The following is a 23,760-nucleotide window of genomic DNA, read 5'->3' as shown; positions in this document are numbered from 1 at the left end:
ACTTAAGCCGCCCCTTACTACTGTGATGACTGTAATTAGATCTTTGTGGTACTCCCCTGCGAAAACTAACTTTTTCTCCTTTGTCGAGTTTCGATTTGCATTCGTAACAGTAACAATTCACCACCATTACTGTCGCGTGAAGTAAGAACATATACGTGTAATATTCAAGTTTCGGCCTTAGCGTAAAATGTAAAGAAGAGCTGAGTATGAGCATCACGTATTTCCGTTTGGGGTTGGCTCTATGTTGACTCCGTAGATATTCCTACTCCACGCCCTTGATGCTTTTCACGCGGAAAAAAGACGAACAACGCATCGGAAGTCGTCTTGGACTACGCGCTGAACATATTATAATAGAAACACTCAGGATCTAAGCACTGGACAGAAGAGGCGCTTTGATATGATCCCAGTATTCCCCCATATTACGAGATACACCACTGTGCTGAACGAATGGTGAGTGTGGTTAAGTATTAAAATCTAAGACGTATTGAAATTTTTGTTTATTAAACTTACTATTTTCTGGACCTGATATTTTGTGGAATTGTACCGGTGCGCCTGAATATCAATTCTGCTCTAACTTCGTTGTGGAAAAATAAATAAAATAAACTGCAAAGAAATAAAATAAACCCGGCCAACGGTCCAGAAGGCGGAAGAGGGAATCTGATTTAACTCCCAATGGTGGAAAGAACGGGAGAGCCAAGTCTCCACTAGGCTCTTCCCTTTTCTCTCACCACCAATTTCGATCTGACAATCCGATATTATTTTGCAATTCAATTCCTTACTTTATATGTAACACAATTTCAGTTGCAGTATGGAAAGTCCGCAAAATGAATGCATTACCCCAGATGGTAACTCAACAGAGAAATCCACCATTGCGTCATGCAATGCATTGGGACCATGGGTTTAGGGGAGTCCCAACAACTGCAGTCAGAAGGTTGAATAGGAACAACCTTGGAATCCTTCTAAAATGAAATTCAAAAAGAAATTTTTTCTAAGAGCTTTAAATGTGAATCATCTAACCAAGACCGGTAAACAAAAAGAACTAGAAATACTTTTAGAGAAAAACAAATACAAATTTTAGCAGTTCAAAAAACACGGTTCCTAGATAAAAATGTAGTAGATGCTTGTAACTGCAGGGTCTTCAAAGGCAAACCAGACAACAAATGAATCAGATGCAGTTATTGGGCATAGCTTTGTATGTTCACAAAAGCATAATAGGAAATGTAACAGAGTTTAAATCCACCTCAGAAAGAATATCTTTCCTATCAGTTAAATACAAAAACAAGATATACACGCTTGTTAATTGCCATGCACTAATAAACGAAAGCAACAGGAAAAAATAATAAAAACAGAGGAATTCTGGAATGTTTTAGAAACTGAAATTTCTAACAATTCAAAGATGAACACCATACTAGTATTAGGCGACTTCAGTGCACAAATAGGCAGAAAAAAGAAATTTAGAAATACAGTAGCACAACACCCATCTCTTAGAAGAACTAACGCAAATGATATGAGGCTAATCAGTTGGTGTCAAAACTCTCATCTGAAATTAATGTCAACCTTCTTTAGGAAACTCCCAAGAAAAGCAAAAACGTGAATTCTCCCAACCCAATGTTAGGAGAATTTCAGTTAGATCATGTGGCTATTTCGCAAAAAAGTACAATAGAAATTATGATTGGGAAAGTAGTAAGTAGTGGTGAATTTGATTCTGATCATTACCTCTCTAAAATTAAAGTCAAGCTCCTACCTAATAAACAAAAAAGAAAGTCACAATGGTTAATAAAATATAAAGTGGCTAAACATGGCAGCTGGGAAGAAATATCCAAAGCAATTAATAATATTGCGCAGAACGCATTTAGGTCGATAAAAAATAAAAGGAAAATATGGTGGATGGAATATGTGAAGACGCCATAGCAGAGAAGGCTAAAAAATAGGAAAATGGAAACGCTCAAAGAAAATTGAAGATTATGATCAATTTAAACAACAAAGAAAGGAAACATCCAGGTTAATCAGAAATGCCAAACTTTTGAAAAGGACATACTTTGTAAAAAAGGACAAACTTTGTAAAAAATAATACCTGTAACTTTTATTAAACTTTTAAGGACAAAGAAGGTAGCTGCGAAGAAACCATGGGGAACAGAAGAAATACTTCAGTTGATTGATGAAAGGAGGAAGTACAAACATGTTCCGGGAAAATCAGGAATACAGAAATACAAGTAGCTGAGGAATGAAATAAATAGGAAGTGCAGGGAAGCTAAGACGAAATGGCTGCAGGAAAAATGTGAAGACATCGAAAAAGATATGATTGTCGGAAGGACAGACTCAGCATACAGGAAAGTCAAAACAACCTTTGGTGACATTAAAAGCAACGGTGGTAACATTAAGAGTGCAACGGGAATTCTACTGTTAAATGCAGAGGAGAGAGCAAATAGGTGGAAAGTGTGGTGTCACCGCCAGACACCACACTTGCTAGGTGGTAGCTTAAATCGGCCGCGGTCCATTTAGTACATGTCGGACCCGCGTGTCGCCACTGTGTGATCGCAGACCTAGCGCCACCACAAGGCAGGTCTCGTTATACGATAAAGCACTCGCCCCAGTTGTACGGACGACATTGCTAGCGACAATACAGACGAAGTCTTCCTCTCATTTGCCGAGAGACAGTTAGAATAGCCTTCTGCTAAGTCCATGGCTACGACCTAGCAAGGCGCCAATTGTAACAGTGCATGTATCTTACGAGTCGCATTTGTATAGTCAAGAGAGATGTATCACAAGGATCATTAAAGTTAAGTATAAAGCAGCTACGTACTTGTCTTGCTACCATTCAATAGTTATTCTGTTCCAGACTTGACGCCCGTCGGCGTGTGTGTACGCGTGCCTTTCTTTCGGCTACTTCAGGTGGCGTAACAGTCTTGTTACGTCACTACAGAAAGAATACATTGAAAGCCTCTATGAGGGTGAAGATTTGTCTGATGTGATAGAAGAAGAAACAGGAGTCGATTTAGTAGAGGTAGGGGATCCAGTATTAGAATCGGAATTTAAAAGAGCTTTGGAGGACTTACGGTCAAATAAGGCAGAAGGGATAGATAACATTCCATCCGAATTTCTAAAATCATTGGGGGAAGTGGCAACAAAACGACTATTCACGTTGGTGTGTAGAATATATGAGTCTGGCGACATACCATCTAACTTTCGGAAAAGCATCATCCACACAATTTCGAAGACGGCAAGAGCTGACAAGTGCGAGAATTACCGCACAATCAGCTTAACAGCTCATGTATCGAAGCTGCTAACAAGAATAATATACAGAAGAATGGAAAAGAAAATTGAGAATGCGCTAGGTGACGATCAGTTTGGCTTTAGGAAAAGTAAAGGGACGAGAGAGGCAATTCTGACGTTACGGCTAATAATGGAAGCAAGGCTAAAGAAAAATCAAGACACTTTCATAGGATTTGTCGACCTGGAAAAAGCGTTCGACAATATAAAATGGTGCAAGCTGTTCGAAATTCTGAAAAAAGTAGGGGTAAGCTATAGGGAGAGACCGGTCATATACAATATGTACAACAACCAAGAGGGAATAATAAGAATGGACGATCAAGAACGAAGTGCTCGTATTAAGAAGGGTGTAAGACAAGGCTGTAGCCTTTCGCCCCTACTCTTCAATCTGTACATCGAGGAAGCAATGATAAAATAAAAGAAAGGTTCAGGAGTGGAATTAAAATACAAGGTGAAAGGATATCAATGATACGGTTCGCTGATGACATTGCTATCCTGAGTGAAAGTGAAGAAGAATTAAATGATCTGCTGAACGGAATGAACAGTCTAATGAGTACACAGTATGGTTTGAGAGTAAATCGGAGAAAGACGAAGGTAATGAGAAGTAGTAGAAATGAGAACAGCGAGAAACTTAACATCAGGATTAATGGTCACGAAGTCAATGAAGTTAAGGTATTCTGCTACCTAGGCAGTAAAATAACCAATGGCGGACGGAGCAAGGAGGACATCAAAAGCAGGCTCAATATGGCAAAAAAGGCATTTCTGGCCAAGAGAAGTCTACTAATATCAAATACCGGCCTTAATTTGAGGAAGAAATGTCTGACGATGTACGTCTGGGAATACAGCATTGTATGGTAGTGAAACATGGACTGTGGGAAAACCAGAACAGAAGAGACTCGAAGCATTTGAGATGTGGTGCTATAGACGAATGTTGAAAATTAGGTGGACTGATAAGATAAGGAATGAGGAGGTTCTACGCCGAATCGGAGAGGAAAGGAATATGTGGAAAACAGTGATAAGGAGAAGGGGACGGGATGATAGGACATCTGTTAAGACATGAGGGAATGACTTCCATGGTACTAGAGGGAGCTGTAGAGGGCAAAAACTGCAGAGGAAGACAGAGATTGGAATACGTCAAGCAGATAATTGAGGACATAGGTTGCAAGTGCTACTCTTCATCTCAGAGTAGCACAGGAACGGAATTCGTGGCGGGCCGCATCAAACGAGTCAGTAGACTGATGACCAAAAAAATAAAAAAAAAAAAGGACAAATTGCAGCGGTACAAAACTTCAAATGTCTGTTTCAAAAACGAAAACGGCGAAATTGTGTTAAGCAATGGTGAAAATTGTGAAATAATAGCAAGATATTTTCATTAGCTTCTGAACTTCCTGAACCAAGTCATAAATTGGAATTCTCAGATATTAATGAAAGATGATTTACCACCAACTATAAAAGAAATTATGTAAGTAATTAAAACCCTCAAAACCACAAAATCTAGTGGAGATGATTCTATTACAGCTGAACTTTTGAAGTTGTCTTTGCCAAATATAGCAAAGGTCTCTGTCTTCTGTAGGAGATGTAGATTTCAGAGTGGCTTTCTGTACTGACAAGAGTGTGTATATTTTGCCATGACAGCATCGCATCTTTGGATTTTAAACATTAGATAATGCAACTAATGTAAAGTAGAACTGTAGAGTGTACGGACTGCATACATGACCGAAACCAACTTGTTGGTCAGCTAACAGGGGACCACACCTACTCATCCTCATTGATTTCCTCCAGATTTTTAGTATATGCAAGGCTTGGCAGGAAGTGGATCCATTTGTATTAGTGTTGTTACCAGGTAACGGAAGGCGCAGAAGAAGAGTGCAGAATCGTAATACGAGGGTCATGAGGTCGAGTCCCTATACAGAAGGTTTTCTTTTTTCCAAGTATTCCATTTATTAATCTTCTGTTATATGTATGAAATAGAATGTATGTCTATATCTAGGACATTCTCCCAAATCCCTGGATCGATTTCAGCCAAAATTGGTACAGAACGAGCAGGCCTCACAAGTATCAGCTCTGTTAGTTTATAGCCTCCTAGTCCCAATAGGAGCGGAGATACAGGCAGAAACGTGTTTTTCAGCCCCTGACGTATATGCAAACCCTACACAACAGGCATGTTGTCTGGGAACAGTATTGGCCTGCCAAATCAACCATTTTGCATGGTGGCCTGTACATCGGGACAAATAAATGATTTTAAAGTTCCTGACATGCTGACTGTCCTTCGTGATAGGCATGTTGTGGAAGTAGTATCAGCTTACTTTACTGAACTGTATCGCAGAGGCTACACATGCTCATGAATATAGTTTGAGACAGGTTGAGATGAATACAGGAGAGGATGGATAGAGCGAGGTTGGGTGGAAATGGACAGAGAGGGGAGGAGGAGATGCATGAGGCACGTGGAAGTTATAGAGAGGTAGTGGGCAAGCAGAAAAGAAGATAGAGAGGTGGAGATGGAAAAGATGTAAGGAGGAGGATATGGTCAAAGGGAGGGTGGAGGCAATGGACAAAGAAAGTGGGGAGGAGATAGATAGATAGATAGATAGAGACGGAGAGAGAGAGAGAGGAGAGAGAGAGAGAGAGAGAGAGAGAGAGAGAGAGAGAGGGAGGGAGAGGGAGGGAGAGGGAGGGAGAGGGAGGGAGAGGGAGGGAGAGAGAGAGAGAGGGAGAGAGAGAGGGGAGAGAGGGAGAGAGGGAGGGAGGGAGAGAGAGAGAGAGGGAGAGAGGGAGGGAGGGAGAGAGAGAGAGGGAGAGAGAGAGGGAGGGAGAGAGAGAGGGAGGGAGAGAGAGAGAGGGAGGGAGAGAGAGAGGGAGGGAGAGAGAGAGAGGAGGGAGAGAGAGAGGGAGGGAGAGAGAGAGAGAGAAGAGACAGAGAGAGAGAGGGAGGGAGAGAGAGAGAGACAGGAGAGAGAGGGAGGGAGAGAGAGAGAGACAGAGAGAGAGGAGAGAGAGAGAGAGAGAGAGAGAGAGAGAGAGAGGGAGGGAGAGAGAGAGAGACAGAGAGAGAGAGAGAGAGAGAGAGAGAGGCAGGAGGAGGAAGAGCTGGATACGGAGGAGGGGGAGGACGAAGTGTATCCAGTATGCGAGTCGAATGCATATGCAGGCGAAGCTGCAGGGGAAATGGCCAGTATTTTCACATATGGCATGAAATGGAAAGCAAACGGAAAATTTGGGACTGAAAATAAATTTCCAGGAAGCGATTGTTAGGCCGTACATGAGAACTTCATGTTAAAACTGATACCTTTAATATTTTAAAGTCTATGTTTTACACGTGTTGGGGTGATATTCAGGGAAGCAATTAGTGTCTTGGCATCTTGAACAAGTTACAAACGGCTCGTTGTAACTTACATCACCGTACAGATAGTTTCAAAAAGTCTATCGCACCACTGGGGACTTCTCCTTTTCAGTTTATGTTTAGCTTAGTAGCAGTATTTTGAGCAAAGGTTTCATCCACTTTTACATTTATACAACTCCTTTCTATCTCACATTTTAAGTGCCTGGCAACGGGGTTCACCAAACCACAATCAGTCTGTTTCGCAGCCGTTCGAGTCTCTAACGGCGCGCAGGAAAAAACGAACACTTCATTCTTTCCGTACGAGCTCTGATTTCTCTTATCTTATTATGGTGGTCGTTTCTCCCCTTGTAGGCTTGGTGTTGACAAAATATTTTCGCATTCGGAGGAGAAAGTTGGTGACTGAAATTTCGTGAAAAGATCTGGTCACAAAAACGACCTTCTTAAAGTGACTGCCACTGCAACTCTTGTATCACATCCGTGCCATTCTCCGCTCAGTTTCGTGATACTACAAACGAGCTGCCCTTTATTGCACTTTCCTCATACTTTGTATCATGCTATCTGATAAGGATCCCACACAGCCGAACAATAGCAGAGGATGGAAAAGCGTAGTGTAGGCTGTCTCCTGTCTCTTCGTAGACGTGTTGCCAGTGGCTGCTCTTGAGAATAGATTCTGGGTGTTCACAAATTTTTAGGTTGATAAATATGAGAGTGTGAAATTAATAGGATCTGCTGTATAACAGTTATAGTTATCAACATATTTCTACAACTACAGCGATTGGCAATAGTAATAATAATAATAATAATAATAATAATAGTAATACACATAAGTTCTCTGAAAAAGAAAAGATTTGTTTCTGTGGAATTTTATTATTTTGCACGTAATTAAGTACAGTTTCAGGAAAGGACGAAATAATATTTAAGCTTTTCCTGCTCTCTGTTTTGCATTTTCGTATAAGTGGGGGATTTTTGTGCTTTTTTATTTTTTTGGACAACCTATAAGATTAATAACACACGTATTAGTTGACGAATTAAATTCCAGGCTGAAAATCAGACATTATTATGTTGCACCCACACAACAACTTACGCTTATTGTATGCTACTTTATTAAATCCTCAGTTTTAGTCACGGTTATTCGATTACGTGACTTTGTTAGTCAGTGGATCTGGTCTGGGAGGCCCTAGTTCCTTTGCGACTAAGTTTTCCTGGTAATTTTCTTTTCTGTAAGCACTTAAAACAGATTTAGAAAGAGTTCATGTTGATATTGCACATGGAAGCTGATACCTGCACAACAAACAACAATCCCAAATACGAACTGTGCCGTATGTGGAAATGATTAAATTCAAGTTGGACTGTCACTTTTGCCATATGGTTATTATGCAGAACATTATCTGCCACATTATTGCATTAACTATGGACTTTCTCTATGAAAGGACGCAGTTGTTAAGGGGCATCGATAGCTGGTGAAACGAGAAGTGCTGTGGGTTTTGGAACAACGAATGGCTCTGAGCACTATGGGACTTAACTTCTGAGGTATCAGTCCCCTAGAACTTAGAACTACTTAAACCTAACTAACCTAAGGACATCACACACATCCATGCCCCAGGCAGGATTCGAACCTGCGACCATAGCGGTGGCGCGGTTCCAGACTGTAGCGCCTAGAACCTGTTGGCCACCCCGGCTGGCCTTGGAACAACATAAGAGAAGACATTACACATTTATTTTGTACTGAGGATGCTTCTTCTCATAAGCTACTGACATTACTTTTCCTCCGTTCCCTACTTAATAAACTTAATAAACCACTGTTTCAGAATTCTCTCACAACTGCTTCTTCTGAACATGTCAGTTATTTGAGACTGGGTATACTGAGTTTTGGAAAAGAAGCAAATTTTAACATGGGAATAAGAGAAAGATGTAGGATTTACTCAACATTCGGCACTTGTGAGACTTTTCTGAAAGTTATAAATAGTTAACAATCCAAGCGAAAATAAATCGCTGCATTTTCAGTGTAGTTCTATTCTGATACTAACCAAAGTGCCCATAGAGGGACGCCATTTAATATGTGAGCTTCAGTTTAGATCGGCACTTCCCCTCCAGTGCTCGGCATTTCCCCTACAGCGGCTGTCTGCAACCCCCACCACTACGGCTCTCCCCCTGCGTGTGTCGCTGCCTGCGCATCTACCGGCCACGGTATTTTGCGCGGACTGCATCCGTGTTGCGGTTGTAATTGCATGTCGGTTCCGACACAATGAGGGAGCGCCAGAGCGTGACTCTAATCACGTAAGGGTGTGTAATATATGGAGGAAGCGATGGAGCAGGGAGTGGGCTGAGCAGACAGGCTGAAGCGCTCATCCACACTGCCTGCCTATTTACGTGTGTGTGTGTGTGTGTGTGTGTGTGTGTGTGTGTGTGTGTGTGTGAGAGTGATGGTAAGGGGGGGGGGGGAGAGGGCAGCCTGTTTCTGCCTCGCAGACCGGCCTGTGCCAGAAGCGGCGCAGCTGCTACGTTTACCAAGTACTCCGCGTCACGACACGGGGGCCATTAATATGTTACGATCTCGACCGCTTCTTAAAACACTCATCGCCATTTGTTTGGACAATCGCGGTCGTCCATCCCGTACGGTGGCAGTACGTCAGTACGAAACCGCCTTTCCACCCTCTTAATCTCGGCAATTTTTATTCCCATCTTTCCTCCTGTAAGTTTTATCTTCCTTCGTCTTTGAAAACTGTTTAGCCTTCAGTCATCGCGCGTGGCGGGCTGTAAAGGCTGTTTTTTTTTTGTTTTTTTTGGCCCCTCTCGTAGCGACACGCACTGGACAGTTTATTAACGCCCTCCGGCAGCCCCCGCATTCTGACGTGTTATTTTTTACCGACGGCTGGGAGCTGGGAGCTCGTTATAATGATCCCCCGATTAGTCGCCGGTCGCTCGACCGATAAAGCCGTGTCCCACGCAGCCGTCCCCACAAAGCACGGGCCCCGGGCGTGCTGGCTAATGGAGAGGCGCGCCGCGCAGTCACAGCCGTTGACGTCGGCCGTTAGCGTGACGGACACACCGCCCGCACCGCTGGCTGGTCTGCTAGCCAGTGGGCAGAAGGCAGCCGTCGTGGCCGCCTCGCCTCACGGGGAAGAGTCTTTTTTCTTTTTCTTTATTGAGTTTCGATTCCCCCCCAAGGGAGCGGGCTGGCAGCAGCTTAGTATGCCACTCTTCAGCCTACAGAATTTGCTTTAAAAAGATGAAGATAATAAATAATAAAAACAGGCGATAAAATATGAGACTTAAATGGTAACGTGGCGGAAAAATCGTGGAACTTAAAAACATAGAACAGAGGGAAGATGCTAGTAAAATACATATGAAGCAGACAGGTAAAATAATAGACAGACAATTACAAAACACGGCGACATTCTCGTTTCTGTTCGCAAGAGACATAAAATTCACACCCAGCGACACCATCTGTTCGCAACACTTTGGAAAGACGAACAACACTGAACATTCGCTTGAAACACTGCACTAAAAAGTTGGCAAAGATGACATACCACAGCCGAGGCCAGGTGGGGGGGAAGCTGGACAGATGACGGGAAATAAAAGGGGGGGGGGGGAAGAAAAGGAAAAAAGGAAGGGGGGAGAAGGGGGGAAAGGAGCCGATGGAGGACGAGGACCCATAAGAGGGAGGGGGGGGAGGGGAGAGAAGTCAGATCCACCTCTCCTTATATTCCGAGGATACGGCACATGGCGATCAGTTTGGCTTTACGAAAGGTAAGGGCACCAGTGAGGCAATTCTGACGTTGCGGTTGATAATGGAAGCAAAACTAAAGAAAAATCAAGACACGTTTATAGGATTTTTCGAGCTGGGAAAAAACGTTCGACAATGTCAAATGATGCAAGATTTTCGAAATAATGAAGAAAATTGTGTAATATATAGAGGGAGAGACGGCTAATATGCAATATGTAAAAGAGCCAATTGGGGATTTATTTACACTACTGGCCATTAAAATTGCTACACCAAGAAGAAATGCAGATGATAAACGAGTATTCATTGGACAAATATATCATACTAGAACACATGTGATTACATTTTCACGCAATTTGGGTGCATACATCCTAAGCAATCAGTTCCCAGAACAACCACCTCTGGCCGTAATAACGGCCTTGATACGCCTGGGCATTGATTCAAACAGCGCTTGGACGGCGTGTACAGGTACAACTGCCCACGCAGCTTCAACACGATACCACAGTTCACCAAGAGTAGTGACTGGAGCATTGTGACGAGCCAGTTGCTTGGCCACCATTGACCAGACGTTTTCAATTGGTGAATCTGGAGAATGTGCCGGCCAGGGCAGCAGTCTAACATTTTCTGTATCCAGAAATGTCCGTACAGAACCTGCAACATGCGGTCATGCTTTAACTTGTTGAAATGTAGGGTTTCGCAGGTATCGAATGATGAGTAGAGCCACGGGTCGTAAAACATCTGAAATATAACGTCCACTGTTCAAAGAGCCGTCAATGCGAACAAGAGGTCACCGAGACGTGTAACCAATGGCACCCCATACCATCACGTCGGTTGATACGCCAGTATGGCGTTGACGAATACACGCTTCCAATGTGCGTTCACCGCGATGTCGACAAACACGGATGCGACCAAACAGAACCTCGATTCATCCGAAAAAATGACGTTTTGCCATTCGTCGTTGAGTACACCATCGCAGGCGCCCCTGTCTGTGATGCAGGCCGTTGGGATCCAGCACGGCGTTCCGTATTACCATCCCGAACCCACCGATTCCATATTCTGCCACAGTCATTGGATCTGGACCAACGCGAGCAGCAATGTCGCGATACGATAAACCGCAATCGCGATAGTCTACAATCCGACGTTTATCAAAGTCGGAAACGTGATGGTACGCATTTCTCTTCCTTACACGAGGCATCACAACAACGTTTCACCAGGCTGTTTGTGTATGAGAAATCGGTTGGAAACTTTCCTCATGTCAGCAAGTTGTGGGTGTCGCCACCGGCGCCAACCTTGTGTGAATGCTCTGAAAACCTAACCATTTGCATATCACAGCATCTTCTTCCTGTCGGTTAAATTTCGTGTTTGTAGCACGTCATCTTCATGGTGTATCAATTTTAATGGCCAGTAGTGTAAATAAGATGAAAAATAAGTCACTCGTTTGACGAAGAATCAGATTTTAATGTAACCTGTTCCTCATTTCTATTATTGTTTACCAGCTAAAGATGCAATCCATAGCTGATTCCTGCTTATGTCACATTTCTTCATAGCTTCTCTTCATATTTCCAGATTTCCATATGGGTTTTGATACCGTTCTTCACAAGCGACTATTAATCAAATTGCGTGCATATGAAGTATCATCTCCGTTGTGTGACTCGATTCGTGATTTCCTCTCAGAGAGGTCACAGTTCGTAGTGATAGACGATAAATCATCGAGTAGAACAGAAGTGATATCCGGCGTTCCGTAAGGTAAAGTCATAGGCCCTCTGCTGTTCCTGATTTACATAAATGATCTAGGTGATAATCTGAGCAGCCCCCTTTGATTGTTTGCAGATGACGCTGTAATTGACCATCTAGTAAAATCATCACACGACCAATTCCAATTACAAAATGATCTAGAGCATTTCTGTATGGTGCGAAAAGTGGCAATTGGCACTAAACAGAGAAAAGTGCGAGGTCATCCTCATGGCTACTAAAAGAAATCCGATAAATTTTGGGTATTCGATAAACCGCACAAATCTAAGGGCTGTCAATTCGACTAAATATCTAGGAATTTCAATTACGAGCAACTTAAATTGGAAAGACCACATAGATAATATTGTAGGGAAGGCGAAACAAAGACTGCGCTTTGTTGGCAGAACACTTAGAAGATGCGACAAACCCACTAAAGTGACAGTCTACATTACACTTGTTCGTCCTCTTCTGCAATGTTGCTGCGCCGTGTGAGATCCTCACCAGGTATTATTGACGGAGGACATCGAAAAAGTGCAAAGTAGGGCAGCTCGTTTCGTATTATCGCGCAATAGGGGTAGAGTGCCACTGATATGATACACGAAGTAGGGTGGCAGTCACTGAAAAAAAGGCGGTTTTCTTTGTGGCGAGATCTATTTACTAAATATCAGTCACCAACTTTCTCTTCCGAATGCGAAAATATTTTGTTGACACCCACCTACTCAGGGAGAAATGATCATCACAATAAAATAAGAGAAATCAGAGTTCGAACGGAAAGATTTAGGTGTTCCTTTTTCCCACACGCCATTCGAGAGTGGAATGGTAAAGAAATAGTATGAAAATGGTTCGATGAACCCTCTGTCAGGCACTTAAGAGCGAATTGCAGAGTAACCATATAGCTGTAGATGTAGAATTCGGATACCTAATGCTTATAAACGTTCTTGTTCTTACACAAAGAGCAATAAATGACTCAGGAAACTTGTGTTTCGAAATACAGCACAAGGACTTTACCTTTTATTGTTTGCACAATCCATTTCCACGAAAAGCAGCAAATTCTTCTTCAAATACTTCACCTTCTTCTGCTGGAAAACTTAACGATTTATCAGCATATTGGCACTGAAGTGCAATATAACCTGCAATGTATTTCATCATATCTGCAAGAATACCCGAGATTACCACACCCGTTAATAAATCTTCTTCGACATTCACAGCTTCTGAGATTTCTCGTACTGACGATTGATCAACAACACAGAGCACACTGGTAGTTAAACTTAGCGGTGACGAATCTGGGTGGTCGTCACACTGAGAAGAGTCTGCATTTAACTCTTCAGTAGCCGGCGTGTTCCCAGAGAAAGAAATACCACTTGCGTTAACCAACGGTATAAGAAGGCGCACCCTGTTCCGTACTTCAAATGGCGTATGGTTATTATAAAATGTTATAAAATGTATTTAATTCTTGTACCTTAGAAAAAAAATTCCAAGCAATCTTGATTTGGTCTGGAAGTTAATATGTAGCTGACTTTCATACTTTTCAGGCTTTCGAAATGATCAAAGAGAGATTTTATTGACTTGATGAAACCCTTTTTGGAAAGGCAGCAATTTATCACCAACTCGCACTGCCGAATAAATGTCTAGGAATCCATTTAGTGTATTTTCCTGTCTTGCGAGATTCATTCAAAATCTACAAGAACATTCATCTTCTGGAACTCAGGAATTCAAGACATCAGAGATCTCGTTAACACATTCCATAAAATTACTTTTAATGTCATTGTCAAGAACATACTTCAAGTATTGAGCTTCTCGTTGTGTGCTCGTCCAGTTATGTTTAAGTGCGCTTCGGTAATGCGGTGTGTTATCGTTAGGTCGCTTTTTATTTTCAAAAAGTTCTTGTATACCTGCTTTAGTTATTTTGAATCCATTAGGTAGCATAACGAAATGGTTCCTCAATAGCTTAAACAGATGTGGTACCTCGAAGAGAACCCTTACATTTTATCTGTATCGACACACAATTCCTTCCAAACTTTTATATTTCTTCCGCCCGTATCACATGTCACAGTTACAAAATTTATGCCCGATTCCTCAACTGATTTAATGATGCTCTGAAGCAAAGTGCTAGTGATAATTGTACTGAAGTCATAATACACTTCTGCTTCCCCAGCAGACACAACCCACTAAACGTTGGAATATGTACGACTAGTATGTCCTCCTACATATCGTAACTTATGTGTACATCAACATTCATTTCGCCAAATGCCAAAACTGCTACTCTCCCTTGTGTAGAAAAAGTGTTTGACATGTTGTTGTTGTTGTTGTGGTCTTCAGTCCTCAGACTGGTTTGATGCAGCTCTCCATGCTACTCTATCCTGTGCAAGCTTTTTCATCTCCCAGTACCTACTGCAACCTACATCCTTCTGAATCTGCTTAGTGTATTCATCTCTTGGTCTCCCTCTACGATTTTTACCCTCCACGCTGCCCTCCAATACTAAATTGGTGATCCCTTGATGCCTCAGAACATGTCCTACCAACCGATCCCTTCTTCTAGTCAAGTTGTGCCACAAACTTCTCTTCTCCCCAATCCTATTCAATACTTCCTCATTAGTTATGTGATCTACCCATCTAATCTTCAGCATTCTTCTGTAGCACCACATTTCGAAAGCTTCTATTCTCTTCTTGTCCAAACTATTTATCGTCCATGTTTCACTTCCATACATGGCTACACTCCATACGAATACTTTCAGAAATGACTTCCTGACACTTAAATCAATACTGGATGTTAACAAATTTCTCTTCTTCAGAAACGCTTTCCCTGCCATTGCCAGCCTACATTTTATATCCTCTCTACTTCGACCATCATCAGTTATTTTGCTCCCCAAATAGCAAAACTCCTTTACTACTTTAAGTGTCTCATTTCCTAATCTAATTCCCTCAGCATCACCCGACTTAATTAGACTACATTCCATTATCTTTGTTTTGCTTTTGTTGATGTTCATCTTATATCCTCCTTTCAAGACACTGTCCATTCCATTCAACTGCTCTTCCAAGTCCTTTGCTGTCTCTGACAGAATTACAATGTCATCGGCGAACCTCAAAGTTTTTATTTCTTCTCCATGAATTTTAATACCTACTCCGAATTTTTCTTTTGTTTCCTTTACTGCTTGCTCAATATACAGATTGAATAACATCGGGGAGAGGCTACAACCCTGTCTTACTCCCTTCCCAACCACTGCTTCCCTTTCATGTTCCTCGACTCTTATAACTGCCATCTGGTATCTGTACAAATTGTAAATAGCCTTTCGCTCCCTGTATTTTACCCCTGCCACCTTTATAATTTGAGAGAGAGTATTCCAGTCAACATTGTCAAAAGCTTTCTCTAAGTCTACAAATGCTAGAAACGTAGGTTTGCCTTTCCTTAATCTTTCTTCTATGATAAGTCGTAAGGTCAGTATTGCCTCACGTGTTCCAGTGTTTCTACAGAATCCAAACTGATCTTCCCCGAAGTTGGCTTCTACTAGTTTTTCCATTCGTCTGTAAAGAATTCGCATTAGTATTTTGCAGCTGTGACTTATTAAACTGATAGTTCCTAATTTTCACATCTGTGAACACCTGCTTTCTTTGGGATTGGAATTATTATATTCTTCTTGAAGTCTGAGGGTATTTCGCCTGTTTCATACATCTTGCTAACCAGATGGTAGAGTTTTGTCAGGACTGGCTCTCCCAAGGCCGTCAGTAGTTCCAATGGAATGTTGTCTACTCCGGGGGCCTTGTTTCGACTCAGGTCTTTCAGTGCTCTGTCAAACTCTTCACGCAGTATCATATCTCCCATTTCATCTTCATCTACATCCTCTTCCATTTCCATAATATTGTCCTCAAGTACATCGCCCTTGTATAGACCCTCTATATACTCCTTCCACCTTTCTGCTTTCCCTTCTTTGCTTAGAACTGGGTTTCCATCTGAGGTCTTGATATTCGTACAAGTCGTTCTCTTATCTCCAAAGGTCTCTTTAATTTTCCTGTAGGCAGAATCTATCTTACCCCTAGTGAGATAGGCCTCTACATCCTTACATTTGTCCTCTAGCCATCCCTGCTTAGCCATTTTGCACTTCCTGTCGACCTCATTTTTGAGACGTTTGTATTCCTTTTTGCCTGCTTCATTTACTGCGTTTTTATATTTTCTCCTTTCATCAATTAAATTCAATATTTCTTCTGTTACCCAAGGATTTCTACTAGCCCTCGTCTTTTTACCTACTTGATCCTCTGCTGCCTTCGCTACTTCATCCCTCAAAGCTACCCATTATTCTTTTACTGTATTTCTTTCCCCCATTCCTGTCAATTGTTCCCTTATGCTCTCCCTGAAACTCTGTACAACCTCTGGTTCTTTCAGTTTATCCAGGTCCCATCTCCTTAAATTCCCACCTTTTTACAGTTTCATCAGTTTTAATCTACAGGTCATAACCAATAGATTGTGGTCAGAGTCCACATCTGCCCCTGGAAATGTCTTACAATTTAAAACCTGGTTCCTAAATCTCTGTCTTACCATTATATAATCTATCTGATCTGACATAGCCTTCAATAAATATAGGATATCTTCGAGAGTACACGATCGGCATTTGAATTCCTTCGCCGATTTCTAAAGTGTTGTCATGCACTGCAAAGGTATTTTTCGCTTTTGGAAAGAAGCATATGCTTTTAGTGATTCAGCTCCTCAAGTCAGTACATGGGTATGTCCTCTGAATTCCAATTGACCCTTTTGCTTTCGTTCGAGGGCCATCGTATTTGTAGCGTTGTAAAACTTTTTGACAGCACATTGCTTTCACTTCTGTGTAATTTGCCCTTTTTTTGTTTCGCGTCAGATGACCTTTTTGTCCTCTCTAACAAGAGAACACGGCGAAGAGCATTTGTTTTTCATCACAAGACTACATCACATATCTTCGGTGCTACTTCTTTCCGTGCATTTAGTTTTATTAAAAGTTCAGTTTCAGCCCTCGGTTCCTTCATTTCTAAATCCTTACTCGCTGTGTCATGAACGGGACCATTAGCTGTGGTCCGGTCGACTTTTCTTTTTTTTCAATGACACAATTTATAAAATTGTCAAAGCACTTTTTTGCAAACTTCTTGTTTCGTAGCGTTGTGCGCAACTTCTAGATCTCTAAAGAATGGATTTTCTTTCATTATTCCTGGCAATATTTTCTAAGTACTATACAACTACAGCAATTTCTCACTGTTAATCAAATAAATAATAGACAAAAGCGATAAATATCAGTGACATAAATCGACACAGTAGCTTACTTCGATAAATTTAAAAATAAAAGAAGTCGATAGCAATCGAACTCACAACCTTTAGCATTGCAGGCACATATTGTCTCAACTGAGCGACGAAACCACAGTGATTCACATTATTATTGTTAAGGGATTAGTGCAGCAAGCGAATTCTGCAGGTATAAAAGCTCAGTCGCAAGTTGTACCATATTCATACTTTGTAAAAGTTAATACATCTTGAGAATACGACAAAAATATAGACCAATTCAGCGAGATATGAAACTATAGCATCCGGGAGCAAACGCTAATAAACCTGAGCAACATAATTTATTTATTTTCTGCGCTTAGTAGTGAGTCATTCATTGCCGTAGAGTAATCCAATACCACGTGAGAAAAAGCATGAAATTTGTGCGAATTAATTTATTTTAACGTTATTTTTGAGTTCTAACTATTCTGAGTACTGACTTCTTATCTTTCCGCTTGCATCTCTGTTTTCTGTAATTTCTTTGCCGTAAAGCCTGGAATGTTTACGCTGGGGACTCCTGTGGGTAGTAGCTTCTTCTACATTTACATCTAAATCTATATTCTGCAAACCACTGTGAGGTGCATGACAGGCGGTACGTCCCATTGTACCGGTTATTACATCTACATCTACATCTACATTTATACTCCGCAAGCCACCCAACGTGTGTGGCGGAGGGCACTTTACGTGCCACTGTCATTACCTCCCTTTCCTGTTCCACTCGCGTGTCATTCGCGCTCGGGAGGTATAAGTAGGGGGAAGCAATATATTCGTACCTCATCCAGAAACGCACCCTCTCGAAACCTGGCGAGCAAGCTACACCGCGATGCAGAGCGCCTCTCTTGCAGAGTCTGCCACTTGAGTTTGTTAAACATCTCCGTAACGCTATCAGGCTTACCAAATAACCCGCGGGTGGCAGCAGCGGTGTGCATCGATATTCGTACCTTGGACTATCTTTGACCTGGCGCTTATACACTCCTGGAAATTGAAATAAGAACACCGTGAATTCATTGTCCCAGGAAGTGGAAACTTTATTGACACATTCCTGGGGTCAGATACATCACATGATCACACTGACAGAACCACAGGCACATAGACACAGGCAACAGAGCATTCCACAATGTCGGCACTAGTACAGTGTATATCCACCTTTCGCAGCAATGCAGGCTGCTATTCTCCCATGGAGACGATCGTAGAGATGCTGGATGTAGTCCTGTGGAACGGCTTGCCATGCCATTTCCACCTGGCGCCTCAGTTGGACCAGCGTTCGTGCTGGACGTGCAGACCGCGTGAGACGACGCTTCATCCAGTCCCAAACATGCTCAATGGGGGACAGATCCGGAGATCTTGCTGGCCAGGGTAGTTGACTTACACCTTCTAGAGCACGTTGGGTGGCACGGGATACACGCGGACGTGCATTGTCCTGTTGGAACAGCAAGTTCCCTTGCCGGTCTAGGAATGGTAGAACGATGGGTTCGATGACGGTTTGGATGTACCGTGCACTATTCAGTGTCCCCTCGACGATCACCAGTGGTGTACGGCCAGTGTAGGAGATCGCTCCCCACACCATGATGCCGGGTGTTGGCCCTGTGTGCCTCGGTCGTATGCAGTCCTGATTGTGGCGCTCACCTGCACGGCGCCAAACACGCATACGACCATCACTGGCACCCAGGCAGAAGCGACTCTCATCGCTGAAGACGACACGTCTCCATTCGTCCCTCCATTCACGCCTTTCGCGACACCACTGGAGGCGGGCTGCACGATGTTGGGGCGTGAGCGGAAGACGGCCTAACGGTGTGCGGGACCGTAGCCCAGCTTCATGGAGACGGTTGCGGATGGTCCTCGCCGATACCCCAGGAGCAACAGTGTCCCTAATTTGCTGGGAAGTGACGGTGCGGTCCCCTACGGCACTGCGTAGGATCCTACGGTCTTGGCGTGCATCCGTGCGTCGCTGCGGTCCGGTCCCAGGTCGACGGGCACGTGCACCTTCCGCCGACCACTGGCGACAACATCGATGTACTGTGGAGACCTCACGCCCCACGTGTTGAGCAATTCGGCGGTACGTCCACCCGGCCTCCCGCATGCCCACTATACGCCCTCGCTCAAAGTCCGTCAACTGCACATACGGTTCACGTCCACGCTGTCGCGGCATGCTACCAGTGTTAAAGACTGCGATGGAGCTCCGTATGCCACGGCAAACTGGCTGACACTGACGGCGGCGGTGCACAAATGCTGCGCAGCTAGCGCCATTCGACGGCCAACACCGCGGTTCCTGGTGTGTCCGCTGTGCCGTGCGTGTGATCATTGCTTGTACAGCCCTCTCGCAGAGTCCGGAGCAAGTATGGTGGGTCTGACACACCGGTGTCAATGTGTTCTTTTTTCCATTTCCAGGAGTGTAGTTTCCGGCTGGGCGGTGTGCGAGCAGTCGGTCGGTTGGCGTGGAGCAGCGAGGAATGCCCCGCGGGACGTAGTTTTTCCGGGGCCCGCTGGCGGTCTCTACACAGTGTCGGAGTGTGTGGCGCTGTTCCCATTGCTACGAGGTCCGTGGCTCACCGACACTGGACACGAAAGTTGAGTTTTGATTTAATCTACCAGCAAGTCAAGAGTTCGTTGTCGGCTGTTGGGATATTCCCGCGAGCAACAACGTGGTTTTCAAGTGCGAGAATTCTAACCACCCTCCGGCGGAGTTCCACAGTATTTGGTTACGCAAAGTTTTTGGTTGTTCTTCAGTCGCCAATATCACGTCAAACGTCGAATGAAGCTCCTGACCAAACTAAAAAAGGTAAGTACAAATATTTTCGAGGGAGTAGCAGATTTGACAGTGTACTAATGAGCGCACGACATAATGCAAACATTAAAACTTAGGTACATCTCAGCTGTCCCCTACAGTTTCTGAAAAGCTGTCAGCCATTTTGGATCTTCTTTGTCTATAACTGTACCGAAAAGTTTGATGATTATTTAATACTGAGGACCGTCACACCACGTTAATACACTGAGGGGACAGAAGTCATGAGATAGCGGTTATGTGCATATATAAACGGCAGTACCATCGTGTACGCAAGATAGAGAAGAGCAGTGCACTGGTGAAGCTATCATTTGTACTCAGGCGATTTGTGTGGAAAGATCCGGACGTGATTATGGCCGCACGACGGGGCACACTATTGTCCACAGTAAGCAAAGTCTTTTATGAAAAATTTGAGAGGAGTGAAAATTACAACAAACTTTCTGGTTTACTTAGCTTTTCGTGTAGAGTTGGCTTCAGTTCTTCTTGTCTAGGGGTCCGATTCTTGAAGCTGAAATTCTCACACTTTAGGTCCTCATGGTTCAATTGATCTAAATAAATTTAAAGATTGTTGTTGCACAGTTTTTCTTGTTACATTGAGATATTTTGTCACGCCTTTGTATATCTTGTAGTCTTTTGAACTGTCACATTAACAAAGCCGAAATTACATTGTTTGCTCAAAATACAAAAAATGGTTCAAATGGCTCTGGGAACTATGGGACTCAACTGCTGTGGTCATTAGTCCCCTAGAACTTAGAACTACTTAAACCTAACTAACCTAAGGACATCACACACATCCATGCCCGAGGCAGGATTCGAACCTGCGACCGTAGCAGTCGCATGGTTCCGGACTGCGCGCCTAGAACCGCGAGACCACCGAGGCCGGCTCAAAATACAAAAATAGGTCCTATCACATCAGAAGCTTGCTTACTACTATCTCACTCGGCGGTAATAACGATATTCCAAAGGGTTTACAATTTTTCTACAAAAATGAATTTCTATTAATTTCGATTATTATTTCATACATGAATCCAGAAATAAACGTAGTAAACATTACTAGATTGCTTAATTAATAACAGAAATTTTAAGTGTACCAAATACACTACTGGCCATTAAAATTGCTACACCACGAGGATTACGTGCTACAGACGTGAAATTTAACCGACAGGAAGAAGATGCTGTGATATGCAAATGCTTAGCTTTTCAGAGAATTCGCACAAGGTTGGCGCCGGTGGCGACACCTACAACGTTCTGACACCGATTCCTCACACACAAACAGCAGTTCACCGGCGTTGCCTGGAGAAACATTGTCGTGATGCCTCGTGTAAGGAGGAGAAATGCGTACCATCACGTTTCCGACTTTGATAAAGGTCGAATTGTAGCCTATCGGGATTACGGTTTATCGTATCACTACACTGCTGCTCGCGTTGGTCGAGATCCAAAGACTGTTAGCAGAACATGGAATCGGTGGGTTCAGGAGGGTAATACGGAACGCCGTGCTGGATACCAACGGTCTCGTATCACTAGCAGTCTAGATGACAGTCATCTTATATGCATGGCTGTAACGGATCGTGCAGCAACGTTTCGATCCCTGAGTCAACAGATGGGGACATTTGCACGACAACAACCAACTGCACGAACAGTTCGACGTCGTTTTCAGCGGCATGGCCTATCAGCTCCCTTGACGCTGCATCACAGACAGGAGCGACTGCGATGGTGTACTCAACGACGAACCTGGGTGCACGAATGGCAAAATGTCATTTTTTCGGATGAATCCAGGTTCTGTTTACAGCACCATGATGGTATAGCATCGGTGTTTGGCGACATCACGGTGAACGCACATTGGAAGCGTGTATTCGTCATCGCCATACTGGCGTATCGCCCGCCGTGATGGTATGGGGTGCCATTGGTTACACGTCTCGGTCACCTCTTGTTCGCATTGACGGTACTTTGAACAGTGGACGTTACATTTCAGATGTGTTACGACCCGTGGCTCTACTCTTCATTCGATCCCTGCGAAACCCTACATATCGGCAGGATAATGCACGACCGCATGTTGCAGGTCCTGTACGGGCCTTTCTGCATACAGAAAATGTTCGACTGCTGCCCTGTCCAACACATTCTCCAGATCTCTCACCAATTGAAAACGTCTGGTCAGTGGTGGCCGAGCAACAGGCTCGTCACTACTCTTGATGAACTGTGGTATCGTGTTGAAGCTGCATGGGCAGCTGTACCTGTACACGCCATCCAAGCTCTGTTTGACTCAATGCCCAGGCGCATCAAGGCCGTTATTACGGCCAGAGGTGGTTGTTCTGGGTACTGATTTCTCAGAATCTATGCACTCAAATTGCATGAAAATGTAACACAGTTCTAGTGTAATATATTTGTCCAATGAATAGCCGTTTATCATCTGCAATTCTTCATGGTGCAGCAATTTTAATGGCCAGTAGTGTAATTCGTAATTTCAAAAGTTTCTAAAAAAAATTTAACTGTACATTCAGACTTATCAGTTATAACATCGAAAATAAAGTAATTCCTTTTCATAAATTGTAGTTTGAAATATTTTGTGTATAAAATTATATGAAAGTTTTCAGAAAAGCACCTGAGATAATATTGAGCTCTCCAAAACTCGAAAAATAATACTGGAATCGATAACTACTGTTGAGGAAAAGAAATGCTAGTGGAGGATGTCCCGTTAGAATGCATGGGACATTCCATTTCGGAAATCGTTAGGGAATTCAATATTCTGACACCCCACAGTGTCAAGAGTAACAAGAATACCAAATTTCAGGCATCATCTCTCACCTCGAACAGTGCAGTGGCTGGCTGCCTTCACTTCACGACCCAGAACAGCAGCGTTTGCGTAGGGTTGCCAGTGCTAACAGACATGTAAAACTGCGTGTGAAGTAACAGCAGGAATCACTGCGGGACGTACGACGAACCTGTCCGCTCGGAATGTGGGGCGACATTTGGCGTTACTGGGCTATGGCTGCAGACGACAGACACGAGTGCCTCTGCTAACAGCACGAGCCGGCCGGTGTGGCCGAGCGGTTCTAGGCGCTTCAGTCTGGAACCGCGCGACCGCTACGGTCGCAGGTTCGAATCCTGCCTCGGGCATGGATGTGTGTGATGTCCATAGGTTGAGTCCCATAGTGCTCAGAACCCTTTTAACAGCACGACACCGCCTGCAGTGATTCTCCTGATCTCGTGACCATATCGTTTGGACCCTAGACGACTGGAAAACCGTGTCCTGGTCAGATGACTCCAGATTTCAGTCGGTAACAGCTGATGATGGGGTTCGGGTGTGGCGCAGATCCCATGAAGTCATGGACTCAAGTTATCAAAAAGGCACTGTGCAAGCTGGTGGTGGCTCCATAATGGTGTGGACTGTGTTTACATGGAATGTACTGGATCCTCTGGACCAACTGAACCGATCACTGACTGGAAATGGTTGTGTTAGGCTACTTGGACACTATCTGAATTCATGGACTTCATGTTGCCAAACAACGATGGAAATTTTATGGATGACAGTTCTCCAGGTCACCGCGCCACAATCGTTTGCGATTGTTTTCAGAACATTCTGGAGAATTAGAGGGAATGATTTGGCCACCCAGATCGCCCGGCATGAATACCATCGA

The 23,760-nt window shown here is 43.5% G+C and overlaps 1 protein-coding gene across 1 annotated transcript in view; it reads right to left on the bottom strand.

The window, feature by feature from the left end:
* LOC124716800 (H2.0-like homeobox protein) overlaps positions 1–23,760 on the bottom strand; it is a gene marked incomplete at its 3' end in the record, with an annotated part of 110,658 nt that overhangs the window by 58,528 nt on the left and 28,370 nt on the right. Inside the window, exon 3 of the mRNA XM_047243348.1 lies at positions 1,478–1,493. Coding sequence (XP_047099304.1) covers positions 1,478–1,493 — 16 coding nt within the window. The remainder of the gene's footprint in view (positions 1–1,477; positions 1,494–23,760) is intronic.

This window comes from Schistocerca piceifrons, chromosome 9 (assembly GCF_021461385.2).
Source record: "Schistocerca piceifrons isolate TAMUIC-IGC-003096 chromosome 9, iqSchPice1.1, whole genome shotgun sequence".
In the NCBI taxonomy this organism is placed as follows: Eukaryota; Metazoa; Arthropoda; class Insecta; order Orthoptera; family Acrididae; genus Schistocerca; species Schistocerca piceifrons.
This window is presented reverse-complemented; position numbering and strand designations above follow the sequence as displayed.